The sequence below is a fragment of the Pseudopipra pipra genome, chromosome 7, assembly GCF_036250125.1.
Source record: "Pseudopipra pipra isolate bDixPip1 chromosome 7, bDixPip1.hap1, whole genome shotgun sequence".
In the NCBI taxonomy this organism is placed as follows: Eukaryota; Metazoa; Chordata; class Aves; order Passeriformes; family Pipridae; genus Pseudopipra; species Pseudopipra pipra.
Window position 1 is genome coordinate 37,913,718 of NC_087555.1, and position 26,730 is coordinate 37,940,447.

Sequence of the window (26,730 nt, forward strand, 5' to 3'; positions counted from 1 at the left end):
CACAGGTCTTATGACACACTGTGCTCCGGGGTCACACAGCACCTTCTGGGCTCTGTTCCACTGGAAATAACGATTATTTACACATTTGCAGGATTTCAGATGGTTCAGAGCAACGTGCCTGTCTGTTCTTTACAACCAAGTTTCGCTAGGACAGGCACGTGATTTAATTACTTTGTGATTGATCTTTTTTCCTGTACAGAGGTGCAGATTTTGATGCATTTATTCGTGATGAATATTCTGGAACTATTTCTATGTAAGCATCTGAGAGATTTACATCCACTTGCAGCGTTTCACAAACGAGCAGCTCATTTCTCTCACTCGGGGGTTCCAGCTGTGAAAGAATTAGGTTTCTCTTCTGCGGCGTGTTTATATTACCAGTGTTTATAATTTACTCCAGATTAAGCCCGGGGAAGAAAATCGCGTGGGTTTGTTTTTAAACTCAGGTGAGACGGGGATCACTGTTAAACAGAAGCAGGAAAATGTCCTTTTGTGAGCTTGGGCTTGGTTTTTCTGATGAGTAAGACTTGTGTTTCTTAATGCTAATGAATTGTTTTGGTGAGAAGGGGGGTGGAAGTTGCAGAATAGATAAGCCCTGGTTTTGTTTCTTATCACATCACTGTGTTTTTTATTTGAGTACATATTACTGGAGATTGCTGAGTTGCACATTGTGGGGGGGAAAATGATGTTTAGAAATGAGGCAAATCCAGGCTGAAGGCGCTGGGAAATGAATTTTCCCGGGTTGGGAGAAGCTGACAGCGTGGTGGGAATTGATGATCCCGGGATTGCTTGGGCAGAGCTGGCTGAACCTTCCTCCCAATCCGTGTTTGAGCATCCATTCACTTACAGTTTGGCATTAAGTTAGAGAGGGAAAGTGCCTGAGTTGCAAGTTAAGGATGTGATGTGATGCTTCTAAAATTTTGACAGTTCCAGCGAGAAGAGACTTCCTTAGTGATCACCTCGGGATGGTCTGTCTCTGACCGTTAAATATAACATCAATTCTGATTATTTTGACAGGCTGGAATCAGTTAACTTGCATTTTTTTCTTGCTTTCCCCTCAGTTTGTTTTCCCCTCTCCACCCCTTGGTTCGTTCGGTTTCTGCCGTAACACTGGAAACATAAAATGTTCATCCTCTGGTTTGAGGCATCCTGGAGCTGGTGGTGCTCCTGAAGCAGCATATTCGTTGTCCCTTCAAAGCAGGGAGCTTTTAGCTTTGCACAAGGCATAGTTTTCTTGTTTGTCAAACAATCCATAATGAATATTTTCTTTTTATACACTAGGAAAGCTCAGTCAGGAGGACTTTGAAATATATGTGCACACACACACAAGATCATTAATATAATGGCAGTGCTTATTTGATATTAAAAAGAAAGGTTGAACCCTCACAGTTGCTTACCAACAAGAACAAAGCAGCAGCCCGGACACCGGGGTGTAAAACAGGAGGTCAGCAGAGGATAACTCTGCTTCAAACCCATGCAAATGTTCTGTAAAACAGAAATCCCTCAGAAAGACTTCACGGAAATCTAAGTAAGAAACTCAAAAGATTTATTTCCACACAAAACCAGGTGAAATCGAGACAGCAGACTTCGCTTAGGAGAGGAATGTTTGTTGTTTTTTTTTTTATTAGAATCAACTGGCTTTTGTATTGGGGAAGTGCAGTTTCCAGGTTAAGTTGTTTCTCAGTTCGGGTTCAGCCCCTGTATTTATTTACTCACTCTGGGTGTGTTTGGAGGCTGCTGGGATTACTGGAGTACATTTGGCAGTAGGGAGAGGGTTGTGACCTCTGCTCACGGAATTCTGAGCTTCAGTTTTATTTGAGTTCCCTTTCCCTGCCTTCAGGTCCTGTATTTTCCTCTCTCCCTTTGAGACCCACTGTGCTGTGCAGCGATGGTCCTCTCCACGTGCACATTTGGACACGTTATTTCAGTTTTCAGCTCCGATCCTCGGTGCTTTCACTCGCAGCGTATTTTTGTGGCAAACCCAAACTTCCTCCCGGTCCGGGGCTGGTACTTTAACATCCTTTTGGATGACGGTGTATCGGGATTAACACCGAGCACCGCCGAGCTGTTAAACCGAGGAGCTTTGGCTTTAATTTGTTGTGGCTGAAGTTAAACGGCGCAAAGATTTGCTTCTTAAATCTCCCATCTCCCGAGCAGTTTATTAGGGCTTATCACATTAACACCTATCAGCAAACCTGCAACAACTGCTCGGGAGCAGCGGCTTAGCCCGGGACAAATGTCACTGATCTCCGAGGTGCTTTTGAGCTGCAGCAGCAGCAGGGGTGTTCTGCCTTTTGGGGTCTGAGCCATAAAGTGGGGGGGCAGAGGATCATCCCCTGCTTTCCCCAGGAGCGCGTGGGAATGGTTAGAAAGCTTCGGTGGCATCCCGAGGTTAGATGGGTTCAGCCCTATCTTAACACCACAATCCTAATTTAGATAAAGGGGCAGTTTTGCTGCGGGTCAGAGGCTGCTCGGGGTCAGTCGGGCTGGGAGATCTGTCCCGACTCCTCCGAGTCCCTGCGGGAGCACAGTGGGATGTGCCCGCCGTTAATTAATTGAGTCACACCTCGAGTCGTTCTGCAGGAACTTTCCCTTGTAGGTAGGTTTCCTGGGATGAGGTGTCATTCCACGACAAAAGCTCAGGGGAGCACTTTGGAATCTGCCTCTCTGCCCTGTTTGGCTCAGCTCTGGGACACCTCAAACGCAGGGAGCAGTTGTTCCTTTCCCTCGAAATTAAAGAAGAAATCCCTCGGGTTCCCTTGGATGTCGCTCCTGCTTGGCCAAGCTGAGCAGCAGAAATTGGTACGATTTCTGTTTTGACTGAAATCAGGTGAAATGTTTGAATAATTCACATCAACAGACCTTAAATCTGCTTACAGTAACCTCTGTTTTTAATTATTTTTCCTAAGAAAGATCATTTTGGCTGGTGCTGGACGTTCAAAAGGTTATTTGTAATTTATTTTGCCAGCAAGGTTAATAAACTTTGTTTATACTGGTGAACAGTTACGTGCCTTAATATATTTATCATTCTAACAGAAAAAGACAAATAACACATTTAATATTTACATAAACCATGGGTGTCTTAAAAGCCATTGGTGGTGAAGATCAGTTGTAGAACTGAAATTTCTCTAATAAGTAGAGAAGAACTGGACCAGAATATGGAAAGGTGTAAGAAATAAAGAAAATAATGTTATGAAACTGAAAGTAACATCAGTATAGAGTGTCATAATTTTATATTTAATTTCATCAGTTCAACAAAATAAAGTATTTGGGAATATACTACTTAAAAGATCTGATTTTTCATCCAGTTTGCAAATTCCTACTTGTTTGGATAAATAATCACTATGTAGTTATCATTACACTGAAGGTGTTGGGTTGAAGTACTGACAGTAAATTCCTGTCTCATCCCATCCCCCCGGGACGCCCGAAGCAGTTGATGCAGAAACGCTTCCTCCCCCTTCTCCCCGGCTCTTTTCTCCTGTTTACACTGGAATTTCTAATTTGTTTGTCTCAGCTTTGTGCCGCTTTTCTGGCTGCACCTCACACTTTGGGTATCTTTGGCCGGTGGGAGTTGCATAACAAAAACCTGTGCCTGCTTTGGAGCATCCTGGTAATTGTGATTCCTTGGATATAAACAAAGCACTGGGAGTTTCACTGGGATCCAGTGACTGGATAAGGGACAGAGACACTGGTTGAAAAAGTAATAATATATATGGTTTTTTTCAGTTAAAGGTGTTTACTTTAAAATGGAATTTTGTAGTTGATTTTTAATAATTTTAATTTCTCTATATGTGTTTTAATTTTTGTAACCTTTTCCTAAGTTGTCCAAACTTTAAAGCCAATCTGATATTCTTTTTTTAAATTATATCGGAGTGGATTTCTGTGTGATTTGTCAGATCTTCAGCCCTCCATTTGTTTAAAAACCCTAAAATACAAATTCCCTGCTGTTGGTGTGTGTGTGCCTTAAATCATAAGAACTTTGGATGTTGCTCCTGGAAGGAAAATGTTCCATGTAATCCGGGGTTAAATGCAGCGAGGGAGAGGTGCCCTAATCACCTGTCCCAGCTCCTGCTGGACACTTTCCAGTTTTCCCTCCTGGTGATTCTTCCTCCCTCGTCTCCAGGGAGTTTTGTGACTCACAGTCACACGGAGGTTTGGATGTGTGGAGCCAGGAATAAACTGAATTCAGAGTCTGTGTTTGAGATTGTGTTTACAGGGGAAAGCCAGATCTCACTTCTCAGTAAACATACATTGCTCATAAACTACCAGAAGCAGCTTTTCCAGAAGGATTTTTTTAATAATTGAGGTTTCGTTCGTTGTTACAACAACAATTTTATTTTTAATGATTAGTTTATATTCATGTTTTTGTTGACTGGGAACTGGTGCAATTAAATGTAGCTTTAAAATACAGTGTTCTGGTTGGTGTGGGGTTTTGACAGTTCATAGACAGCAACAGTTTTGTTTCAATATGTTCATCAGTAGTGAAAAATCATTATTTGTAGGGCTCAGAGATTGCTCATCTTCTCATCCATTACTGCTGTCCCACTCAGGGTGGTATTTGGGATGTCTCACAGTTGTTTCCCGGGGTGATTGAAATGGCATTGTTTCCTTTTTGTGAATTAAAGTTATGCAGGGGATTTGGTTTTGGTTTGGTGCTACAGGGGTGACTAAAGGAAATGGTTGTGATCTGTGCTCATCTCACTCCCCCTGTACCTTCACCAGTGCCTCTAATTTCCACTCTTCTTTCCCAGATTACTTTAAAGGGCTTAAATGGCTTTAGGCCGACTGCCAGAGGGGAAAGGAAGGCATTCCTGGGAATTGTTTGGGTCCAAAGTGGATTTTAAGTCATTTAGATCCACATCTCCTCTGCAGACCTGTCTTATCTGGGCACTGAGCTCCTGCAGGGCCGTTTGAGCCTCATCAGCTCAACCACTGAGATAACAGCGAGGTGATGGGGCTGTAATCAGGTCATTGGTATGTAAAGTGGGCCCAGAATGGCTTGGCTTTGGTTTGCCCATTGCACTGGCATTGCTGTGGGGAGTTGCAGTTGGTTAATAATTGGGAGAGGGAAGAAAGTGATGGAAAAGTCATTGAATTGTGGAATGGTTTGGCTTGGAAGGGTCCTTAAAGCCCATCCAGTCCCACCCTTGCCACGGGCAGGGACACCTCCCACTAGCCCGGGGTGCTCCAACCTGGCCTTGGACACTCCCAGGGATCCAGGGGCAGCCACAGCTTCTCTGGGCAACCTGGGCCAGGCCCTCCCAGGGAAGAATTCCTTCCCAATACCCAGTCCAAACCTTCTGTCTTTCAGTTTAAAACCATTCCCCCTTACTTTGTTGATTTTTTTTTTCTGTTGACATATTAGTTCACTCACTTCTGAAATAATAAAAGTACTTTAGAGTAGCTAAATAATACCAATCTCACCCATTCCAGGGACCTGTGGGAATTTTTAGGATGGAGTGGGACAATTTGATTCCCTTTTCCCTGCCTGCCCTCACTGAGTCAGTAACAGCATCCCCCCCTTAGTCCATTTTTTGGCCTGGAGTCAGAATTCACCACTCTGGAAGGCAAGAGTGTGGCAGGTGGTTCTTGTGATTATATTTTTTTTTACTTTTATCGTGGTGGAAAAACCTGATACAGCCAAAAGTTATTTCATGAGCACTTTCCACTTGTGGGCCTTGTGCTTCTTGGGGGTTTTCTTCAGCTTCCTTCCACTGGGTGTTGGAAGCTCCTCAGGGAAGCTGAGAGGAGTTTGTCCTATAAATGGTTTGGGTGCATTGGTTGCAGCTCAATATATGGATTTTTATGGTTTGCCCAGTGCCCTGAATTAATTGATAACTAACACAGCCTTTTGAGGGGGACACCCTGTGCAAGAGGAGACAGCTCTGATTCCTGACTAGATTAATTTCCACTGGATCAGCAGGAGAATATCTATTATCAACTTTGCCAGTCACTGAAATACTCGTGTTTCAAAATAAATTGGAAATGAAATGTGTTTCAGCCCTCAGGGGTAGAAATTTTCGTGGGGCCCAGACCACAGGAAGCAGAGGTTTCCTGCTCTAAATGTGTGTCCTTATTTCCATTGACTGTTTTCCATCTCAGGGCAGAGGGAGGGGAAAGAGAGGAAAACAAGGATTGTGTGGGATTGGAGGGGTTAACTGCAGAAGAAAGCAAAAATTGCTGCTTGAGTTGACACTTTTGAATATCTTTTATATAAAAAAGTGTGTGTGCAGAGAGGGAATAGATGGGGCTGAGGGGGGGGGAGAGGCTTCTGACCAAATTAGCTTTGGAGCTTCCTGACACTTCCCTCCGAAAGTGTTGTCAGGAGGTGTTACTCGCCGTGCCTGAGAGCTCTGCAAGATGAGTCTGCACATTTCCAACCCAAATACTCTGCTTTTTGTCTCTGCATCTCTGCGTTAAATATAAAAATGGCAGATGATTTATATTTCCTAATTTGAATACGATGTTAAGCAAATAGTCTTTAGTACATTTTGCTTTGCTTTGATCCTGGTCTTGATGCAGGTGTGTTGGAAGGCTGACTTGGCCTAGAAATGGCTTATTTTGGGTGGGTAAAGCTGTTGATAAATTCACTTTTCCACTGTGCTTGCATGGAGTTAAAGCCAAGTGAAGGTGGTGAAATAACTTTCTAAGTTGTAGCATCCCTTGTATGGTGTGGTTTAAAGGAACAAAGAAGGGAACAGGTCCATTTAATCCTAAAGGTTTGTCTTCTAGGGATCTGTATCCAATGTGGAATTGCTCGTTGGAGTTGGATGATCAAGGCAGATCAGCTTTGCAGTGTGAGGATGGTGCTCAGCCCGGGGCGTCTCCAGCCAGGCTCATCCCAAAATCTGGCACAGTTATTTGAAGCACCATGATCTCTGTTTCTAAGAGAGAACTTGGGGGTGGCCACAGGGAACTTAAAGATTGAGGAAAAACCAGACTGGTCCACAGGATTCAAGTGCTCTGGAGTAGCAGTGGAATAAAAGGAAGCAGTTCTAGTGGGTTTGGAATGAGATGATCTTCAAGGTCCCTTCCAACCCAAACCATCTGGGATTCTGTAATATTGGTAAATACAGTTCTGATGGGTAAAAATAACATTCAGTGTTGATCACTGTCTCCCTTAAAGCTTAGCAAAAATAATATTTAGGACCTTTTGATTTATTACCGTTGCCGAACTTTTTGTTCTAGTGAAGAAACTCCCAGAGAGAAAGTTCAGGAAGAGCATGAAGTCTGTGGTGTTCAGGGATGAAAGGACATGGCAGGGAAGGTACCTCACCCTGAGTTGAATTTTAAGCCTGGTTCTAAACGTCTGGTTCTAAAAGCTGAGTATTTTTAGGTACCAGTGTTGTAGGATTTGTTGTTGTTGTTGTTGTTTTCCCTCTGAAGAAAACTGGAAGCAAGGATTGCAGCATCCCAGAGCTGTGGCTATTCCTGGCTAAAGCTGGAGTGCCTCCCTGCCAGCCCTGTGGGGAGTCTGTCAGGTCTCTGTGCCCGAGCTGGGAGGTGGAGGTGTGACCCTGCTGGGAGCAGCTGCTCTGCTGCCTCTCCCCAGGGAATGATCCCTGCAGGCAGGACAGCCTGGCTGCCCCAAGGAAAACAGGCTGGCATGGAGGGATTTGCTGGGAAGGGCTCTCAGGGTGGGTGTTGCACAGGGAGGGAGCTGTGCCCAGAGTGTTGGGAGAGAGCTTTGGGATGGAGCTTTTCCCTTGGAGAACGCTCTGGTTTAATATATAAATATGCTAAAGCAGCAGCATTACCTACACTAAACATTTAGATATTTCTAATGCTGTTGTTGAAGAAATAGTCCAGTCTGAGCTGTGTTTGTTTGGAATCTTTTGGTCAAACTGATGAGAAGGGTCTGGATGTGCTTTTCAAGGAATTAGTGGGCAATAACTCTTTGACAGGTGCTCCTTTTTATCCCCATGGCAGCACATTCTGTTTGCTGTCAGCACTGGTTCCTCTAAAGCTCCTTTATTTCGTGTGAGACCTCTGGAGCTGCCCTGCTGCAGAACAGAGTACAAGTTTAAAATATGGTTTGTATTTCAAAACCATGAGAAAAGATGAAAACTGGACCAAAAGGTGTATTGGTATAGCAGGGAATAAATCTGTCTGTGAAAACATTTTGCCATGTTAATAAAGCCATTTAAGTAGATGGACTTTCATATAAAAATCTTCTGGGTTTAAACAGAATTGTTTCAGGAGTTAAATTTTATATTTTCTTTAACTTCAGGTTCAGCACAAAGATTTGAGGGTTCTCCCCAAATTTTAGAATTTACATAGTTTATCTGTCTCTTCTGGAGCTGTGCTGTTTTGAGCAGTGACAGCAGCACTGCTGAAAGCTGGAATTTCTGTTTGAAAGCTGTGTTATGCTTGAAAGCTTTTTATAGTAAAGCCAGTACTAACACCTATTGTCACATTTGCCTTGGGAGCTCTTTGTGTTCTTACTACAGTGCTACAACAACTGAGAAAATCTGAATTACTCATCGGGTTGTGGAGCCAGAAGGTGTTTTGAGTTTTGGTTTCTGTGTCTTTCACTGCTTTTTTCTGAAAGTTGAACCTTATTTACCTTATTTTATAACGCTCTTCCCTCTTACTCTGCTGTCCCAAAACTTCTCAGAGTTATTGAGGAACCCTAAATCTGTCAGTGTGTTGCCAGAGTGGCTGGAAGCTCTGGTTGTGAAGGAGAGGGAACTGCCCGTGGTGCTTCTGGCAAACTGGAGTTAGTCCATCGTGGGAACAGGTTACTGGGGAAACTGGAAGTTTTCAGGACATGGACATGGAAAACAGCAGCTCTGTGGTGTTGACTGTTGAAAGGCAGCTCTGGGGACATCAGCTGAAAGCAGCCCAGTAATGAAACAAATGTTCTTTAGCTGAATTACTCAGCACTGCAGAGCTCTCCAAGGCACACTGTAGTGGTGGAGTGACAGATTTACTCGGTGTGTAGTAACTCCAGCAGATCACAGCAGCTCTTGGATTGCATGCTTGTCTTAATTCTAGCAGCATTCCCTTGGGAGCCTGATGGATTGATTTCGTGTTGCCTCATCTGCTGCAGGAGATTCCCCAAGCTGCTCTTCCACTCGCTGGTTGTTACGTTCCAACTCTGCAGAAATCCCATTATTTGGGTTTCTGCAAATCTTAATATTTAAGAGGGGATGGTTTGTTAAATATCACGTACATATTTTCAAGGATCTGTTTCCCTTCACTACCCTTTTTTTAAATACAGTTCTGTGGAATTACAGGGGAAGAAATCCTGGTTTGGGGAGAATTTCCCAAGTGTGTAGCACAGTGCCTGAGTGCCAGACTGCACTGGAGTGTGGTGTCAGTCCTGGCCTCTTGGAGTGTTAAATTGTGCCAGAGCAGGATATAGACTGGCAAACCCTTTTTTTCCCCCTTTTTTGTTTTTTTTTTCCCAGCACTTAGGGGGTGGGAATGGCTAGAGGATAACCTGCAGCCCCTGGAATAGGCAGGGTAAAGTTGCACAGGGCTGAGCTTCTATTTCAAGTTGATGTTCTGCTGTGCCATCCTCCCTCTCCTCAAATTTTGGGGAGGAACAGTGAAAGTCTCATTCTCCTGTCAGGCTCCTCCTTCCACTAGTAGTTCATGTGCTGGGACGCTGCAGTTTGCTTTGGTTTATATTTGATTTACACGCGTGGAAAACTTGGTACTTAACTTTTCCAAAGGGCTGTGTGGATTTAAGGTCTTGTCCTTTGAGGAATTCCACTCTTCCTCTTCCCTGTACACACAAAAGCCTTTTGGAGCCTTGGCAGGAGGTGCTTTTGTAATGGTTTGAAGTTTAACATGAATATTCATGAAAAGCTCTTTAGGAGAGGAGTTACAGGTTGGCTCTGACTTGCAGCAGTAGATGGGTTTCTCTGAGTTAACTGATAAAATTATGTGTGAAAAAAATCTTTGTGGAACACTACATTTATTGTGATCTTGATTTGACTTCAAGTGACTCTGTGGAACTTTGTGATTTCTGTCCCATAAGAATAAAATGAGGTGATACCTGTTCAGGGAGTCCCTGCTTTAAAGGTGTTATTCTGTGAGAACTGTTAAAGAAAACAGGCCAGTAAGGATTGCTGGGCAGACAGGAATGATGAAATTTGCTGTTCTTTTGACTTTATAATCCTTTAAAGGCCTGATCTTGCATATGTTTTCTTTCTGAGAGGTTTGGGTGGGTTTGGCTTTTACCAGCCCTAATTTTCTACCGCTGTGTCGTTTGAGTGCCTTTTCCCAGCCTGGTGGAAGGTGTTGTCTGAACAAAGGGTTCTCTTTATGCATTTGCAGTTCTGCTCCTGCACTCATTGCACCTCAGAGTCCCATCAGTCAGGAACCCCAGGGAATGCTAAATGATGGAGAGAAGCCCTGGGAGGTGCTGCTGTCCTGTAAAATCCAGCAAAGCCTCAGCTCCGTGATCTGGGTGTCCCGACGCCGTAGGAGGAAGGACGACTATCTTTGTATGGACTTCACCCCCCTGGTACCTAAATAAACAAACCCTTGTGTTTCCCTCTCGCAGGAACATCATTTGCAACGGGCTATCTCAGCACAGCAGGTCTTCAGAGAAAAGAAGGAGAGCATGGTTATCCCAGTCCCCGAGGCCGAGAGCAACGTCAACTACTACAACCGGCTGTACAAAGGAGAGTTCAAACAACCAAAGCAGTTCATTCACATCCAGCGTAAGTCACCAAACACTGGCCTTGTTGTGTCTGCCTGTCCCCCCTCATTTAACTCCAGGAACCTTCAGGCAGGCCGAGCACAGAGTTGCTGTAAAATTAAGACTCACAAATCCCAGGGGGATTTGTGGATGTAAATTCCGGTATCTTCTCAAGTTCTGGAAGGGTTTCAGGTGAATGTGAGGGTTTTCTTGCTGTGTTTGTTTTGGGCTCTGTGCTGATACTGTGTGTCCATGTACAGCCTTATCCTGTCTGTTGGGTTTCCAGATGTGTTGATCCAGCCTTTTTTCTTGTGTTGTTTTCCTTCCTAATCCTGAGAAGGAATAGCTGGACCAGCCTGGCTGCCTCCTAAATGCTTACACTGATGCAGGCAGTGGAAGAGAGGTTGTTTTGCTCGAGTCTGGAATTCCTGTCAGCTCCAAAGTTCTATATAAATGGAGATGAATAAAACAGAAGAGTTTTTATAATGAAACCACCCTTCATTCTGCTGCTCCTCACAGAGTTCCTGCAGGTCAGGGCAGCTGTGCCAGCTCTGGAGTTGAAGCTGTTCCCTATAGCTTGGATCTGTTCTGGGCTGTGGGGGACAGTTATTTTTCCCTGAGGTTGGATAAAAGTGAAGAATTACCTTTAAGCAGGGAACTCTGAGCTTATTTTACAGCTGAAACCAAGTATCATTCTGTATGAGTTTAGCTTGCTGTGTCTTAAAAGATCTAATTAATGTAAACTTGTGGTGGCTGGATTAATGTAACACTTTTTTGGTTGATGTTCTGCTGACAAGTGACACACTCTCATAGTTAATTTGTTCCTTGGCACACAAACCATGTTTGTACTTTGCAGCATGTGGTTTAGGAGGTTGTTTTGTGCCTTGGACTCCTCCCAGGAGTTATCTTTGTAGCAAAACTTTGGATTCAATTATTGCATCCTTGCATCATTTCCCACCAACACAGTGAAGTGTCCAATTTATTCCACGTATTTACGAAATAGGAGATTTTTGGAAATAACATACTCAGGGTCCTCTGTGATACAGCAGAGACCACAGTGGTGATGTGAGAAATGAGGTAAAGGCATTTAATTATTTCTCTCCTTAACAGGAGAAGCAAACCTGCAAGAAAGGCAGGGTGAATTAACTGCATGAAGCTGCTGATTGAGGAATGTGTTTTATTCTGTTCTTTGTTGCACATTGCCAGAAACACTGTGAATACTGTTAATAAACATGTCTAAAAGTGTTAAATGTATTACACCAAAATGTTCTTTGTCTTGTTGAGACTCACAGTCTTTCTGGACAGAATTACAGGAGGTATTTGAGCTGTAGATAAATATCAGAGGCTGCTCCAAGATAATTTTTCCCACAGATGCTGGTTGGAGTAGGTGTGATACAAGGCAGCTTTAGGCTACATAAACTGCTTAGAAATTCTGCTTTAATGCTAAAAGCACAAAAAGCCACAATACCCACTTTGGCCAGGGGAATTACATAAACTGATGTCAAATGCCAAGAGGCCACATACTCTAATCCATCCCTACTGGTGGTTATTTCTGGCAAGTTATGTTTTGCTGTTCATCTGGTAGCCCAAGATTTGAATATTTCTTTGCATTCTTTCATTTAGATCAGTGGTTCAAAGCAGAGAAAAACCAATTTCTTTGTAAAGCCTGGGATTTGTGATTTGTGATTAAGCCTGGTTGGCCTCAGTAGCTCAGCTCAGTTGAGCTGAATGTAAAGCAGAAGCCTTTGAACTATTCTAATTATTCCAGCATGCTTAATAATTTTCCAAGAATGTTTGTAAGTGCAGTAACATGGAGATGGATTGTAAGTTATTGACATGTAGGGTAAGTTAGAACACTTGTACCTTGCTGGAATTACAGCTAAGGGGGTGTAAGAAAATAAGTGTCACTCATGGAAACAATAAAACAATCTTCAGTGAGTTGTGTGGGTTAAGGGTGACTCTAGTCACCTTTAAAAAGGTGAACTTTGTGGCAGAAAGCTTATCTTTCATTTTTTGGTGAGGTGAACCTCTGTATTTATCAGTTTCCAGGGCATCAGTGCTGGGGTTGGCACAGGCAGGGCGGAAGGAACGTGGTTTGCTGGGGAGGGAATAAGGAAACTGCTTCTTCCAGTGGTAACTCGTGCCTGTGGCAGCTTCAAATGAGTGTGGAACCACAGCCTTAATTTAGTTAGCTAAATGAAATTAGTTCATTTAGTTGAGCTAAACCCAATTCAGTGTAACTTAACTGGAAAACAAATTGCATTTGTGTAAGTTGGTATAAACTCAGCTCCTGAGGGAGCTCCAGTAAACAAAAGCAAGTCCCTGTGGCAGGTCCTGCTGTCAGGAGTGGCTGGAGGGGCAGAGGGTGGGAACTGGGAGGTTGGGTTTGCAACAACAGTCAGCAAACCAGCACGTCCTGGGCATTCCTAGAGGGAACTCTGTCCCTGGAAGAAGCTCTAGGCATTCCTAGAGGAAGCTCTGTGCCTTGTGGAAACGTGGAGTGTGGAGAAATGCAGATGTTCTGGAGGAGGAAGGCTGGATTCATCAGTCAGCCACGGGAATCTCCCAGGAGTTAGCAGGGCTTGTCTTTAAACTGGCAGACTGGTTGTGGGACTGCCAGGAGCAGCTCACCTGGAACAGGGGCTGGTCCTTCACCAGGTCTTGCAGCTCCAGCTGTTCCCATGGCACAGGCAGGAACAAGGGGGTGATGGATGATCCCATAAACCACCCGAGTCTTGTGTTGGCTTTTGAAGCCAGTGAGCAGCCACAGCTCCAGGGTGAAAAATGGCTTTTCCTGGAAGAGTTACAGGTCACTCAGTGCTTGGGGAAAGAAGAAAACATGATTAAGGATATCACTGGAAGTGTGTTTTGAGGAGCAGTGGTAGATGAACTCCAGGGAAGGAGGACACTTCCATGGGTGTCCAGAGCTGTGACAAGCCACCTTGGGGCTGATTAACTCCAGAGGAGGAGTGGTATCCATGCATTTCCTGAGGGTCTGACACCTCCAGAGGCTGCTGAGGCTTTGTGCCCATCCTGTCTGCACGGGAACAGGTGGGATCAGGTACTGCTTCCATCCCTTCAGTGCCATGAACCTGCAGCCTCCCTGTAAACCCCCTCTCTTTGAAAGGGAATCACACTGATAGCTACAGGTCATGACAAACAGCAAGAGAACACTGCTGCCAACAGGAAAACATTGCTGCAAGGCTGGAAAAGTGGGCTGTGTGACAAGGGCTACTGCTGTTCTCACAGTAAGGAGGGGGTTTTGTTTCTGGAAATGAGACTGGATTTATTTGATGTGTGGTGATCCTGGCAAGTGCATGTTGGATACCTTTTATCTTGTCCTCTTGGTTATTTGTCAAAATACTGAGCAGAGAGAGGGAGGGACCTTCCTGCTTCCAGCTGAGGTGCACATGGTGTCCCTGGAGGTGCTGGCAGTGCAGGAACCTGCCTTCCCTCTTGGAGATGGAGATCTCACCTTCCCACCACTCATGCTCATAAATGTGTTCCTGGGGGTGGTTGGTCTTTTAAGGTGCTTGTTGATGGAATAGTGGGGCTTTTGCTGTTCTTTTACCTGGTCTTAGTGTCTCCTGGTTGCCTCCCACCTGAGCCTGGTCTGATTTTGTTCAGGAAGGTGGTTCAGGAAAATGGATGGTTCAAGACCTCTCAGTGACTTTTCTTTTTCCATTATGGGAATGAGGGCGAGTTCACTGGGACTGCTCACAATTTATGGGTGAGCAGCATCACATCCTCTCTGCCACAGGGATCCTCCTGCTCACTGATCCTCTGGCTTAGAAAAATTCATTTGAAACTTTTTGCACACAGGGGATTATTGAACTATCTACTGTGGAATTGCTGTTGGGTTGACATCTGTCTGAGGGCAAACAAGCAGTGCCTTTTCTGGACTTTAGTGGGTTTCTGTGCTTTCTCACATCATCTCTGAGAATAAAACACCTGATTTTTGGAGTAGAGATACCTGCTGTGTTTTAGGAGAGCTCTCCTAAAATAATGGGAATTATTTTGATAATGGGTCGCTTCCCTCGAGCAGAGTTGTTTGGATGTGATTTCCCAGTGCACATGAGGGCTGTAGGAGTTTTGTAGGCTCTGGGGGATGGTTTTGGGGCAGAAAAAACTTCTGCAGTTTTCTTCCTGGTGAAAGTGGCAGTTTATGTTCTAAGAGGTCGTGGAATTACAAATTGTGGGACAGTGGAAGTTGGTACCAGCCCTCATTCCCTGGGAGAAGTGTGAGCTGCCAAGGCTGGACTTGCCAGGGAGGGCTCTGAGGAGCTTTGCAATTCCAGTAACAGGTGGAGTCATGTCCTCAGCCCACATTTAAAAAGGACCCCACAGCAGAGCCTGGAGCAAAGCTCCCAGGAGCTGAAGATGATCCATAAAACCTGGTTTTGTTGAGCCCAGCACTGATTTTTGGCAGGCACCTCAGTGCTATTTGGCTGTTGAGCTCCCTGAGCAGGGTGGTGTGGCAGTCACCCAGGTACCATAACAATCCCTCTTCTCTCAAGTGCATAATCCTGCCTGCTGATGTGTTTAGTGCTGTTTTACAGAACTAACAATTAAAAAAAAAAAATCTGGGTCAGTCTTCTCTCCAAGTTTTTGATTCTTGCCACTGGAGAGAGAGGTGGGATCTGATGTTCTGAGCTGCAGTTTAAATCTAATATCCAGTTAATTGTTGCAGAGCTGTGGGTGCCCAGTGACCGTGTCTTAAATAAACTTGCCATGCAACTTGTATTATTGAATTAATAATATTAATAATTCTACTTAATTCATGGTTACAGCCCGTTATTATTAAATTATTCTCAGATAAACTCTTACAGTGTGTGTTAAACCAGAGAACACTCTGACCAAGTGATGTCAGAGTTGGTACAGTTGGGCAGTGTCTCCTCTGAGGTACCAGGTTGAGCTGAAGATGGTGAGGAGCTGCTTTTTGTCTGCATCTGGCTGAGTTTCCATGCACAACCAAACAGATAAATACTGGTTTAGCTCATTTACTGCACTGTGTTACAGAGAGGGTGGTCTTGGGCTGGGCTGAGGTGTGGGAAGAATATGCTGCTTATCACCTGACTCTGGGAGAGAAAATGCTGTCATTTGCTTTAAAGATGTTTTTTAGCAGTCTTCTTTTGCTCCTGGTCTTCCAGGTTTTTGTTTTAAGGTTCAGCTCAGTAGCAGAGGTTTTGTGAAGTCAGCACTTTGGTATAGCCACGAGTTCAAAGCATAAAGATAGTGCTGTTTGTCTAATAAGAATAGAATATATTTCAACAAACATTCCCTGTAGAGTGCTGATTGAATTATTGGGAGAGTTGGAGCTGGGGTGTCACCTCCTCAAGATTTTATTAGGTGCAGTTAATGTTTCCTATTAAGAATTCTTACTGTTCTATGCACTTTGTATTTATTGTAAAATTTCATTTCTGCTGTGTTATGTGAATGGTAACTTCCTTCTGCTTTTAGTAGGACCAGGAATGTTAAATGTTGTTCAGTATGGAAAATCATTAGCACAGTTTGTAATAAGGAGATAAGTTTTGCTGAAAAGTTGGGAACAATGTTTGGAGAGTGGGGGAATACTCAGGCCCTACATCTAGAGCTGACTTTAGTCTGTTAAATATTTTGAGGCTCTGGGGTTGTTGAACACCTCAAAAATGGGCAGCTGAAATGATACTGGAACTTCCAAGTCTGGAATTTGATTGAAAATCATCTTAATCTTATTCTGAAGGAGTTGTATTATAACAGCATTAAGAAGCATCTTTGCTTTTGTTTTGCAAGGATAAATTAAAGTTTCTCTGCCTCTGGTGATTTTTCAAACTAAAGGTTTTTCCTGGCACCCCTTCAAGCCATTTAAAATGAAACTCCTTGGATTCCCTTCATACTGGAAGTCAGAGACAACTTCTGAGTGCTCTTTGTTACATGGGCAAACTTTTTAGCCTAAAGAAAAGAGTGTTCTGGCAGAGATGTGCAAGCCTGGAATTTTATCAGTCACTTTTGATGCACATTTCTGTGTCTCCAGAGCGTGTGATTTCCCAAACATTTCAATTCTTGCCGTGTGTATTTTGATTTCAGCCTTTAATCTGGACAATGAGCAGCCAGATTACGATATGGACTCCGAGGATGAGACCCTACTGAACAGGCTGAACAGGAAGATGGAAATCAAGCCACTGCAGTTCGAAATAATGGTTGACAGACTCGAAAAGGCCAGTTCCAGTCAGGTATTGTGGGAAGAAACCCCTGAGTTTTGTTGGTTGTTCTGGTAGGAGGGTTCTGGGTGGGGGTTTGGTTTGGTGTCCCACTCCCAGCATGAGTGTGTGGGAGTCTGCACATGCACAGAGATCACACTGCTGCCTTATTGTCACACTGTCAGTATTAGTGATTTAGAAAAACAAGGTGGGGAGGGAGCTTTTAGGGGGCTGGCTGGGGAGAGTTGGTTTTCAATTTGAATTCCTGACCCCAGCATGTTAGAGAGGACAGCTCCCAACTCGTTTGACTCGTGGTGGTGTGGAAGAAGCTCGTGGTGATCAGGGGGTGAATAGATGTGTGTGAGATCTAAATTCTTTGTTTCACTTGTTTCTGTGGACGTTGGCTGCAGGTGATGTTGGAAGATTTAGAAACTCCAAAAGCACAGAGAGCAAACCAACCACTTGTTCAGGTTGGGCCCTTGCAGTTCCTGCTGCCCAGAAGGGCACCAGTGTCTAAGTCAGATCCTGAGGGGTGCCAGGAGAGCAGTATCTCTCTTAAACCCCAAAATATTACTCAAAATCTACAGCTGAGGGAACAGTTTCTGAAAGGCAAGTTTGAAACAGGTGGAGTTCTTTCTCCCCAGCTCTGCCTCAGTTCCTCAACCTGATTTAGTTCAGTGCTGTGTGTCAAGAGGCCAAAATGTCATTTTCTTACACCTTAGAGCAGCTTTAGAAAGGTAAATCTTTACCTTTAATAAGGTGAACATTTCTTACTATGCTAAGAAAATGGGATGTGAAGGAAAAAATCAGGGAGTAGATTAGATGATACCTGTTGAACATGCACTTGGATCTCTTAGGGCTCTGATAGAAACACCCCTGTTTTGGCTTTCAGTTCAAGCCACTCTGCTTATCACTTCTCAAGACTTAATACTCATCCTCCTTATGCTGCTTTCACTTTGCATTGCTGGAATAATAAAGTTAAATTTAAGAACTGGAAGATGCTTTTCAAAGTTAAAATATTACCAGAATATAGAATTTTCTCTGTAGATAAAAGCAGCTCTTGCTGCTTTTTAATTTCAAAACTGAAATTATTTTTAAGCAATATTTTTCTCTTTTAAAAGCAGTTCAGTGTTGCTCTAATTCTCCTGTAGATTGCCAAGGTTTTATTCTACTCTGGCAGGAATTAACACATAAGAGCAGTGGTTGGACTTAAGATATCTTTATTTTGCTGAAATTTATTTTTTTTCTGGTTATTCTCAGATTTAAGCTTGACATGTTGCAAAAGTGCAAATTTAAGTTGTTCAGTTGATAGTTTTCAAATTCTGGGGAAGTCATACTAGAACAACTATTCTTTTTATTTAATGAATGGGTTTAATGATATGAGCATGTCAGACTAATGTGCTAGTTAGTCAGTGATGGGGTTTGCATTTATTTCGAGTCTAATTTCCATATAAAAAGCTGAACATAAAAATAAAAGTTATCTTCAAATTTTCTGTGTACAGCTGCCTCCTACTGAAATAACTTGCCCAAGAACTGAACCAACTTTGTGCTGTAATGAACAGGGATATTCATTATCCTTTTCCATCACCAAATAAAATATTTTTGGGGGGGGATATTAAGAAATAAGTTCACTTCAGAGTATATTCTCTCCACAGTAAATCATCTTGTAGGGGAACCAACATTAAACTGCATTAAGCATTAATAATGGCTAACCAAGCAACTTTTTTTTTTTAAAGAAAAACTAGTCAGATTAAAGTAGTTCCTAAATCATGATCTGCAAACTGTAGTAAGTTATTTATATCCTGTGCTCCTAGCTTTCAGATTTCATGAAAGATGGATGAAGTTCTGGAGTATTGTAGGGAGGATGTGATGATGCTGGCTCAGGAAATTTGGGAACTCTGTAACTTAGGAAGAACAGCTGGTGGCTTAAGTACTTCAGTGCACATGAATATTTTTTACTCTCGTGCTAGAAAATAATGAAGTTTACTCAGAAAACGTCCAAGAGGTGTGGGTGTGTGGTGGCTTTCCCTACACCCCCATCCCAATTGCACCTTTCCCATGTTCTCCTGCAGCTTGTGACACTTCAGGAGGCCAAATTGCTGCTAAATGAGGACGACTACCTGATCAAGGCTGTCTATGACTACTGGGTGAGGAAGAGGAAGAACTGCCGGGGGCCTTCCCTCATCCCCCAGATCAAGCAGGAGAAGAGGGACGGCTCCACCAACAACGACCCCTACGTGGCCTTCAGGAGGAGGACTGAGAAGATGCAGACCAGAAAGGTGACTTGGATTTGTCCCTTGGAATCCTGCAGGGATAGGGAATCGTTTGGATCCCTGTCCAGGGGATGGTTTGTGTCCGTTTTCTGGAGAGCTGAAACTCAGAGCGGTGTCTGTAGCGGTTGTGGGACTTGCTGGGTTACAAACTTCCCTTTCTGGGGAAAAAAAGGGGAAACAACCTTCCACTTGCCATGGAGTGAATAGTTCAGGTTTCATTTTTTTTGTAGCACGAAGTGATTTGAACCAGGAAGTCTGAAATTAGTCAGCATTTCGCATCAACTCTGCGTGGAATCAAGGCGGGAAAAGTGTTTTAGGAGCCAAGCCATGAATTCCTTGTTCTGCCAAACTTCCACTGGGTTTATGTGGGATCTGAGCAGACAGAGCAGGGGGGGAAATGGCTGAGAAGTTGGGGTTTGTTTGCAGGTTGGATGTGCTTTAGGAAAAGCTGCTTTGGATTGTGCTCCAGAGCCTCACTTGCAGCAGCATTCATGTAACTTTATTTGTGCAGTTTAAGCCTCGTGGGTTTTGGGCTTGACTTAAAATGTGTCTGATCTCTGGACAGAACCGAAAGAACGATGAAGCTTCTTATGAGAAGATGTTGAAGTTGAGGAGGGAGTTCAGCAGAGCCATAACCATTCTGGAGATGATTAAGAGGAGAGAGAAGACAAAACGGGAGCTGTTGCATTTAACATTAGAGGTTGTTGAGAAAAGGTAAAATTGCAGGTTACACCTGTAAGAGGTTATTTATATAACACCAAGGTTTTAAATTTCATTGAATGGGTTTGAAAGCATCTCTTGTAATTTATTTCTGTGTGGGGATGTGTCTTCTGCACACGTGGCTGAAGACTTGTATACCACTTAAATATGTACTTACATGTAACTTTAGAAGGTGAAATAAAAGAGGTTTATGCAGACTATTGGCCTTTCAAACATTTCCCAGTGGAATGCCATATTATAGTTTTAATCCTGTTTTTCGAGGTACCACTTGGGTGATTATGGAGGTGAAATCCTCAATGAAGTGAAGCTCAACAGACCTGAAAAAGAGATGGGCACAACTCCATCGTCTCTCCACAACGGAAATCATCACAAAGTTCAAGAATGTAAAGTGAAGGTAAGGTCATTTCCTGCTGGGAATCTTTTGTTCTTGAGTTCACCATTCCTTTGCATATGCCCAGGTTGGAGTTCAGATGTGTTTTTGAGGCAATAACCTGAAATATCAGTAGTTTCAAGGTGCTTGGAGGTGTGGGCTGAGAGTTGAAGGCCCGTGGAAGTTTGTATTTAGCACCCGCGACACCTAGTGGTGCTGGAATTCCACACAAACCCTGGCTGCTTCTCCAGGAATTCTGCCATTCCTTCTGCTTCTCCTCTGGCTCTGAAGCTTGAGCTCCTTTCCTGGAGTTACTTTCAGTCAGTCATTGATAAGTGGTAATTTGGGGTAAACTTAAACTGCACTGGCTTCTCCTTCAAAGTGAGAGTTTTCCAAGTGAAATAATCTTTTTTAAAGGAAAGCTTTGAAGTTTAATAACATTTGTGTTCAAGGGAACAGTTTAATATCAATGGGAGTTGCTCACCACAGAGGGTTTGTGTTAGAAACATCTTAAACAGCCAAACCAAATACCATCACATCTGTACAAAAGTACAAACACGAAGCAAATTAGATGGTTTCTTTTGAACATATCTGAGCAGTTCAGAAAATGGAAAGCGCTGTAGAAAAATGAGGTTTCAGAAAATAACTGGAATAGGAATTCCAATTACAATATACCTAGTGTACTGCAAAGCAAGGAGCCTCTTAGGCTGTCTTATGGCTTGAGAGCTTTCAGTTTGTCTTTATTAATAAACAATCAGAGGTTTAAGTTCTGTTTTTTCGTGTTTTGAATAAATTTTGCACGACGTGTCTCAGATGTCTGCTTTGGGAGATAAGCAGTCATGTCTTGGTAATTCACCTTTCCTCTTCTCATGCCTAATTTATTTTACACACATTGTTTTCCCCCCTTCCCCCCAGCATCCTCATCACTCCTCCCTGAAGGAGGAGGTGTCCGATGTTGTCCGTCAGAAGAAGAAGTACCTGAAGAAGCCTAAGCTGGAGTGTGTGGTGACTCCTCAGCCCTCAGCTGAGCCCCTGCCTGTGCTCAGCAAGAGTGACATCAAACAGTACGACTTCCACAGCTCAGATGAAGATGAGTTCCCACAGGTAACAAACACCCTGCTGCAAAATCTCGGTGTACTCACAACAGAGGTTTCAGCTGCTTGTAATTTTGCCACTCTGGCTATATTTAAAAGATCCCTGTATAAACTATGAGGGTTTTTTCTTCCAAGTTATGCTTTGAGAAGCTGCATTTAAAATATAAGTGTGGCAGTCTGTGTTACATAGATACAAACTTGTCTAAAATAAACTGTGGGAGTGTGGCTGTGGGGAGAATGACGTTGTTTCTGGTCCAGGTCCCCTCACCAGTGTCAGAAGCAGAAGAAGAGAACGATCCCGACGGCCCCTGTGCTTTCAGGAGGAGAGCAGGATGCCAGTATTATGCTGTAAGGCCATGCTGTTGGATTTAGGGTGGTGGTTTGGTTATGGTGGTGGGGTTTTCCTTAAATTTAGGCTGGCACAGTGTTCTTGTCACAAGTCTTCTGTTCCCACTCTCACCACTGAAACTTTGATGAATCCAGAGACAGTTTTCAGTCTTTGAGAATGACTCTCACTGTACTATTACTCTGTGGTTACCTGAAGGTGATAGAACATGTTTCCTGCACACCAATTCAGCCACTGCTAAGAAGGGAGAAGATCTTTTTTGTCTCCTCACTTCCCTTAGCACATCCTTTCTTCCCAGCTCATAGAGCTCATTAGAGTTAGATCCCAGTTGTCCCAGTTCTGAGACCTGCTGAGGGATCCTGCCAGGACATTGAGTCTGCCAATGTATCAGAGGGGTTTCATCTGTTGCAGATATTTGCCATATTTAAGTCAAAATTTTGTTTTGAAATCAATGCAAACTGTAAATACATTGAAAACCATGAGGTTACAATTGCAAGAACATCTTCATTTCTGGTTCCAGAGGGTCAGCTGGAGCTTCCCTCTTAGAATTTATCCTGCTTTCTCTTTTCCCTTAGCCTTAACTCCTTTGCCAAAAGGAGTTGAGGTGACTGAAAACTTATATTTTCATTCTTTTCTGTTGGTTTTCCATTGCTGTTAGAAGCAGGTTATTTAACAGCCCAAATGTTAGTTTTTTTAGTTAGTTTGTCCTTTTAAACTACCAAAGCCATTTGAGTTTGGGTTCACTCAACCTAAATTGATTGACTCTACAGCCCTGCATTTAAGCTGATCACAAAAATTGATAATGTGTATTATTAACCTGTCATTTGAGACAGCACAGAGCATTTCTGCTTGTAAAGGTGGAATCAGAGAATCCCACAATGGTTTGGGCTGGAAGGGACATTAAAACTCATCTCATCCCACCCCTGCCATGGGCAGGGACACCTCCCACTAGCCCAGGTTGCTCCAAGCCCCGTCCAACCTGGCCTTGGACACTTCCAGGGATCCAGGGGCAGCCACAGCTTCTCTGGGCAACCTGGGCCAGGGCCTGTGCTGAATTCCCAAAGGAGCCAGTGTCAGACTGGAGGTGCTGGGCCAGTGGGATGGGTTTATGTGCTGCTTGGCAGAATGAATTAATTTGGGCTCCTTCTGTATTTTGTTTGTGGTGTCTAATTTTATGGCCGGTGAAGGCTTAATGAGTTCATGATTTTAAAAAGAAATCTTCTGATGATCTGAGCATATTAATCAAGTGATAGTTCCCTGGGCATCTTCAACCAGGAGTGCCCCACCCAAACCACACTCTCTGAGTGAGTGTAAAATTGCCTTTTCTGTTTTTTTTTCTTTGCAGCCTCGTTTGGACCAAACTAATTCTTCGTCCGAAACCCCCGAATTGGCCGAATTGGACAAACTGAGGTTCAGGCATTGCCTTACAACCCTGACAATTCCAAGGAGATGCATAGGATTTGCAAGGAGAAGGATTGGCAGGGGTGGAAGGTACAGCTGTGTTGCTTTAACTCTTCATGCCCCTTCAGAGCATTAAAAAGAGCCAATCAAACTGATGGTTTTTCCCACCCTCTTCCCTCAGGGTTATAATGGACCGAATATCCACAGAGCACGATCCTGTCTTGAGGCAGATTGACCCCGAAATGCTGAACAGTTTTTCAAGCTCTTCCCAGACTTTAGACTTTTCTTCTAATTTCTCACGGACCAATGCTTCCAATAAACCTTGTGAAAACAGACTGTCCCTTCCTGAAATCCTAAGCAATATCAGATCATGTCGACTGCAGTGTTTCCAGCCCAGGCTACTCAATCTCCAGGACAGCGATAGCGAAGAATGTACCTCAAGGAAACCAGGGCAGACTGTGAATAACAAAAGAGTCTCTGCAGCATCTGTAGCTTTACTGAACACCAGCAAGAATGGCATATCAGGTAGGCAAGGATTTGAATTCTTCTGGAGCCTAAAATACTGAATTTGGGTGGTTTTACGTGTGACTGGACTGATAACGTGAGCACCGGTGTGTATCTGAATCACAGATTAAAAGAACTAATTATTTTGTGTTTCTTGGAATATACAGAAATTTCCCTCTTCCTCCTGCTTTTGTTTCATCAGTTCCAGTAGATTTTGGTGAAGTGCTGGATTCAAACACGTTATTCAGAGGGATTCTGCTTGTATCAAGAATTGCTGAGGTGTAATTGAGTCTTCATGACTCTAATTGGTCTGACTGTGTTTAAAGACAGAAGAATTTTCTTTATGAGTGCTAAAGAAAAGCCCTTGGTCTGAAAACAGCAAAAATGCTGACACTGGAAGCATCCAGTGATGCACCTTCTCTGATTTTCAGCTAATCATCAGCCACTGATTAAGTTTGGGAAATTGTCTTTTCCCTTAAATGTCATGTCCAGCTCTCCCAGCCAATGCAGACTTTGTGACCTGGCAGCTCCAGAAGAGCAAGACACCTTCTCATGTTAAAAAAAAAAATGATAAAAAAGTTTCTCGTTGTGTCTTCACAAGAATATAAAATATACACAACATTTGCAAATGCTTGTAGACCCGTTGTTGGTGATCTGGGTGTGGCAGCACTGAAGCTGGAATAAAAGTTTCCAAAGGAATAAATTGTTTTAAGTTTAAATTAAATAGCCTTTGCATCACTTGCTCTATATGCTAGAGTTGTAATTGCTCAAGTTTTAACATTGTCACTTCTTTATAATCATAAAAGACTCATAATCAGATGATTCTTTAAAAAGCTGAACAACTGGAGATAAGCCAAAAGAGATCTCCTACCAAGCATCAGCAAGCACCTGAGTATTTCCCTGCTCTGATCATATACAGAATTAGGTGTTGTAAACCAGGATAATTAAACAATATAATAGGCTGACTCTGAATTCCATAATTAACTCCCTGTGGTTATGGAATGGTCCATCTCTTTCACACTCAGTTGCAGGAATGGGTTTTTAATCATCAATAACATACCTCTAGAATTCCTGTGTGCAAATTGAAACCCAAGCAGAGAATATTTATTCCAGCCTGATACTTTTATGTCTTTTCAGGTTAGTCCTTGTAACCTTCATGTTGTGAAAAGATTTGCACAGGAATATTTCTGCTGCATGAAAAGAACACATACAATGTGCTATGGCTTTATTTGATATAATTATTCTTTTTGAAACAACATGAAGGGCTGGAGAATTCCACCAGTAGCAGAAGGAGGCAGTTGTGTGTGATGGGATTAATAATTATCAAGAGATGTCTGGTTAAAACAAGTGCAGAAAATAAGAGTTAAGGTTGTGAAACATGGACTGCAAGGAACAACAAGGGTTTAGCTCCTTATGTAACAAGAATGAGCAATGCTGCAAGATTCCTGTTTGCAGGAATAAAGTGGGACAGGACCAAGGTATGGGAAGGTGCTTGGAAAGATCCAGGTTAAGATCCTGTAGTAACAGGGGGAATCATTAAGCTGATTAATTTTTTTTCTGGGTTTTTTTTTTTTTTTGGTGATATTATAATAAATATCAGTCAACTACTGAAGGATTAGCTGGAGGTAACACTTTGAATTCTGCTCTGGGTGGAGTCTGCCCAAAAATGAGGAGAATGTTTTGGGATGGAAGGTGATCTGTGAAGGAAAAAGGTTGAAGAGATGTGTGAAATGATACACTCATGTGGGCCAGCACTTGTGTGCTGCAGGAATGGCACTGCTTGGGAAAGAGAACTCAAGGAAAGGATGGAGAAATGCACATTGGAATGGTGGGAGAGGCTGCAGAGAAACAGCTCAGAAATGGCTAAAGCCAAAATCTGAGGAGTCTGAGCCACTTTGGGCAGGAATAGTAATAAACTTGTGTTATAATTTTAAAAATCATTGGGGAATACATTGAGAACAGAGGTCCCTCAGCAGCTGAAGTACATTATGCAGGGAAATTTATGGCTGTGGAAGACCTTTTTCATCCCAGATTTAAGTCACAAACCAGATCCTGTAATTCTGGTGCAGGATCAGACACAGCAGACAACAGAATTGTTCCCCAAATGACTGAACCAGCAAGAGGCACAGTGTTGGATTTTCTCACTAGTAAATAGTGAATACATTTGAAAAGGGCTGCTCAGAGTCTGGTTGTGCATTAAATGAGCACAGCACTGTCACTGCATCTATTGAAGTCATTCTCTTTGCTGAAATCAGTTGATTTTATAGCACATTTACCTGTGAGCATAAAGCTGCCTCCAGAGGAAACAGTGGCAGTACTAAAACTGATTACTTTTATTTTTTTTTATGTTTTTATTTTAGAGAAGACTTAAGAGTTGCTTTGGCTTTTGCTGCACAAGAATATTTAAAATCACCTCTGCATTTTATTTTTCCCTGTATTAATTAAGCAGCTCTTCCTCTGGTATTTCCTCCAATGCACTGCAGAAACAGAGACTAATATTAAAAATGTGTGACCAGTCTTTTCTTCCAAGTGCCTGATCAGTGCATGAATAAAAAACCAATTTTTTGAGCTAATTAACTCTTGCTCATGTCATAAGAACTGCAAGTGGGAAAACCACGTCCCTGGATACAGAGGACAGCTATTCCCAGCTGAAGGATTTTGCTTATGGAACAAACTTTTACCTTTTAGAGGTATTTTTTTTTCCCCCAGCATTAAACACCATGTAGAAGTAATTAATAAAATGCCACTTTCGGGGCAGCCTGTAAGATGATCTTTGATTAAAGGCTTCAAATCCTGAGAGAAGTGACATAAAAATGCAACCCAGAGCTGTCAAGGAGGAAGACTTAATTTGCCAGTGCCTTTTTTTTACCCTGTGGTGGTGCAGTATTTCCATCCTGTGGTAAAATAGATGCTCAGCAGAGCCCTTGCACTTCACTCTGACCTTAAAGGCTGCCTTGGGATGGGGAAAAGTTTGCTTTTTTTTACTCTCTAGGACCCTTCAGTTGTTTGATTTGGCAGAAGCCAAATGATATTAAATGTGCTAATGAACATCTGCTGGTTTCTAAGAAGGGGAACAGCTGAGTTCAGTGTGACCACTGAGGAAATACCTGGGGGAGGGAGCAAAATCCAAACATGTAAAGGCAGAGTAAGGGATTATTGCATGGCTGGAGTCACCTCCCCTGCACCTTGGAG

At 43.0% G+C, this 26,730-nt stretch overlaps 1 protein-coding gene across 2 annotated transcripts in view; it reads left to right on the forward strand.

Moving 5' to 3' along the window:
• The window catches only part of EPC2 (enhancer of polycomb homolog 2), a 37,748-nt gene that overhangs the window by 2,944 nt on the left and 8,074 nt on the right, over positions 1-26,730 (forward strand). For both annotated transcript variants that reach the window (XM_064661662.1, XM_064661663.1), the window contains exons 2-10: positions 10,514-10,673; positions 16,718-16,863; positions 18,903-19,109; positions 19,669-19,817; positions 20,085-20,217; positions 21,109-21,297; positions 21,546-21,635; positions 22,979-23,124; positions 23,216-23,559. In XM_064661662.1, the coding sequence (XP_064517732.1) occupies positions 10,514-10,673; positions 16,718-16,863; positions 18,903-19,109; positions 19,669-19,817; positions 20,085-20,217; positions 21,109-21,297; positions 21,546-21,635; positions 22,979-23,124; positions 23,216-23,559 (1,564 nt within the window). The remainder of the gene's footprint in view (positions 1-10,513; positions 10,674-16,717; positions 16,864-18,902; positions 19,110-19,668; positions 19,818-20,084; positions 20,218-21,108; positions 21,298-21,545; positions 21,636-22,978; positions 23,125-23,215; positions 23,560-26,730) is intronic.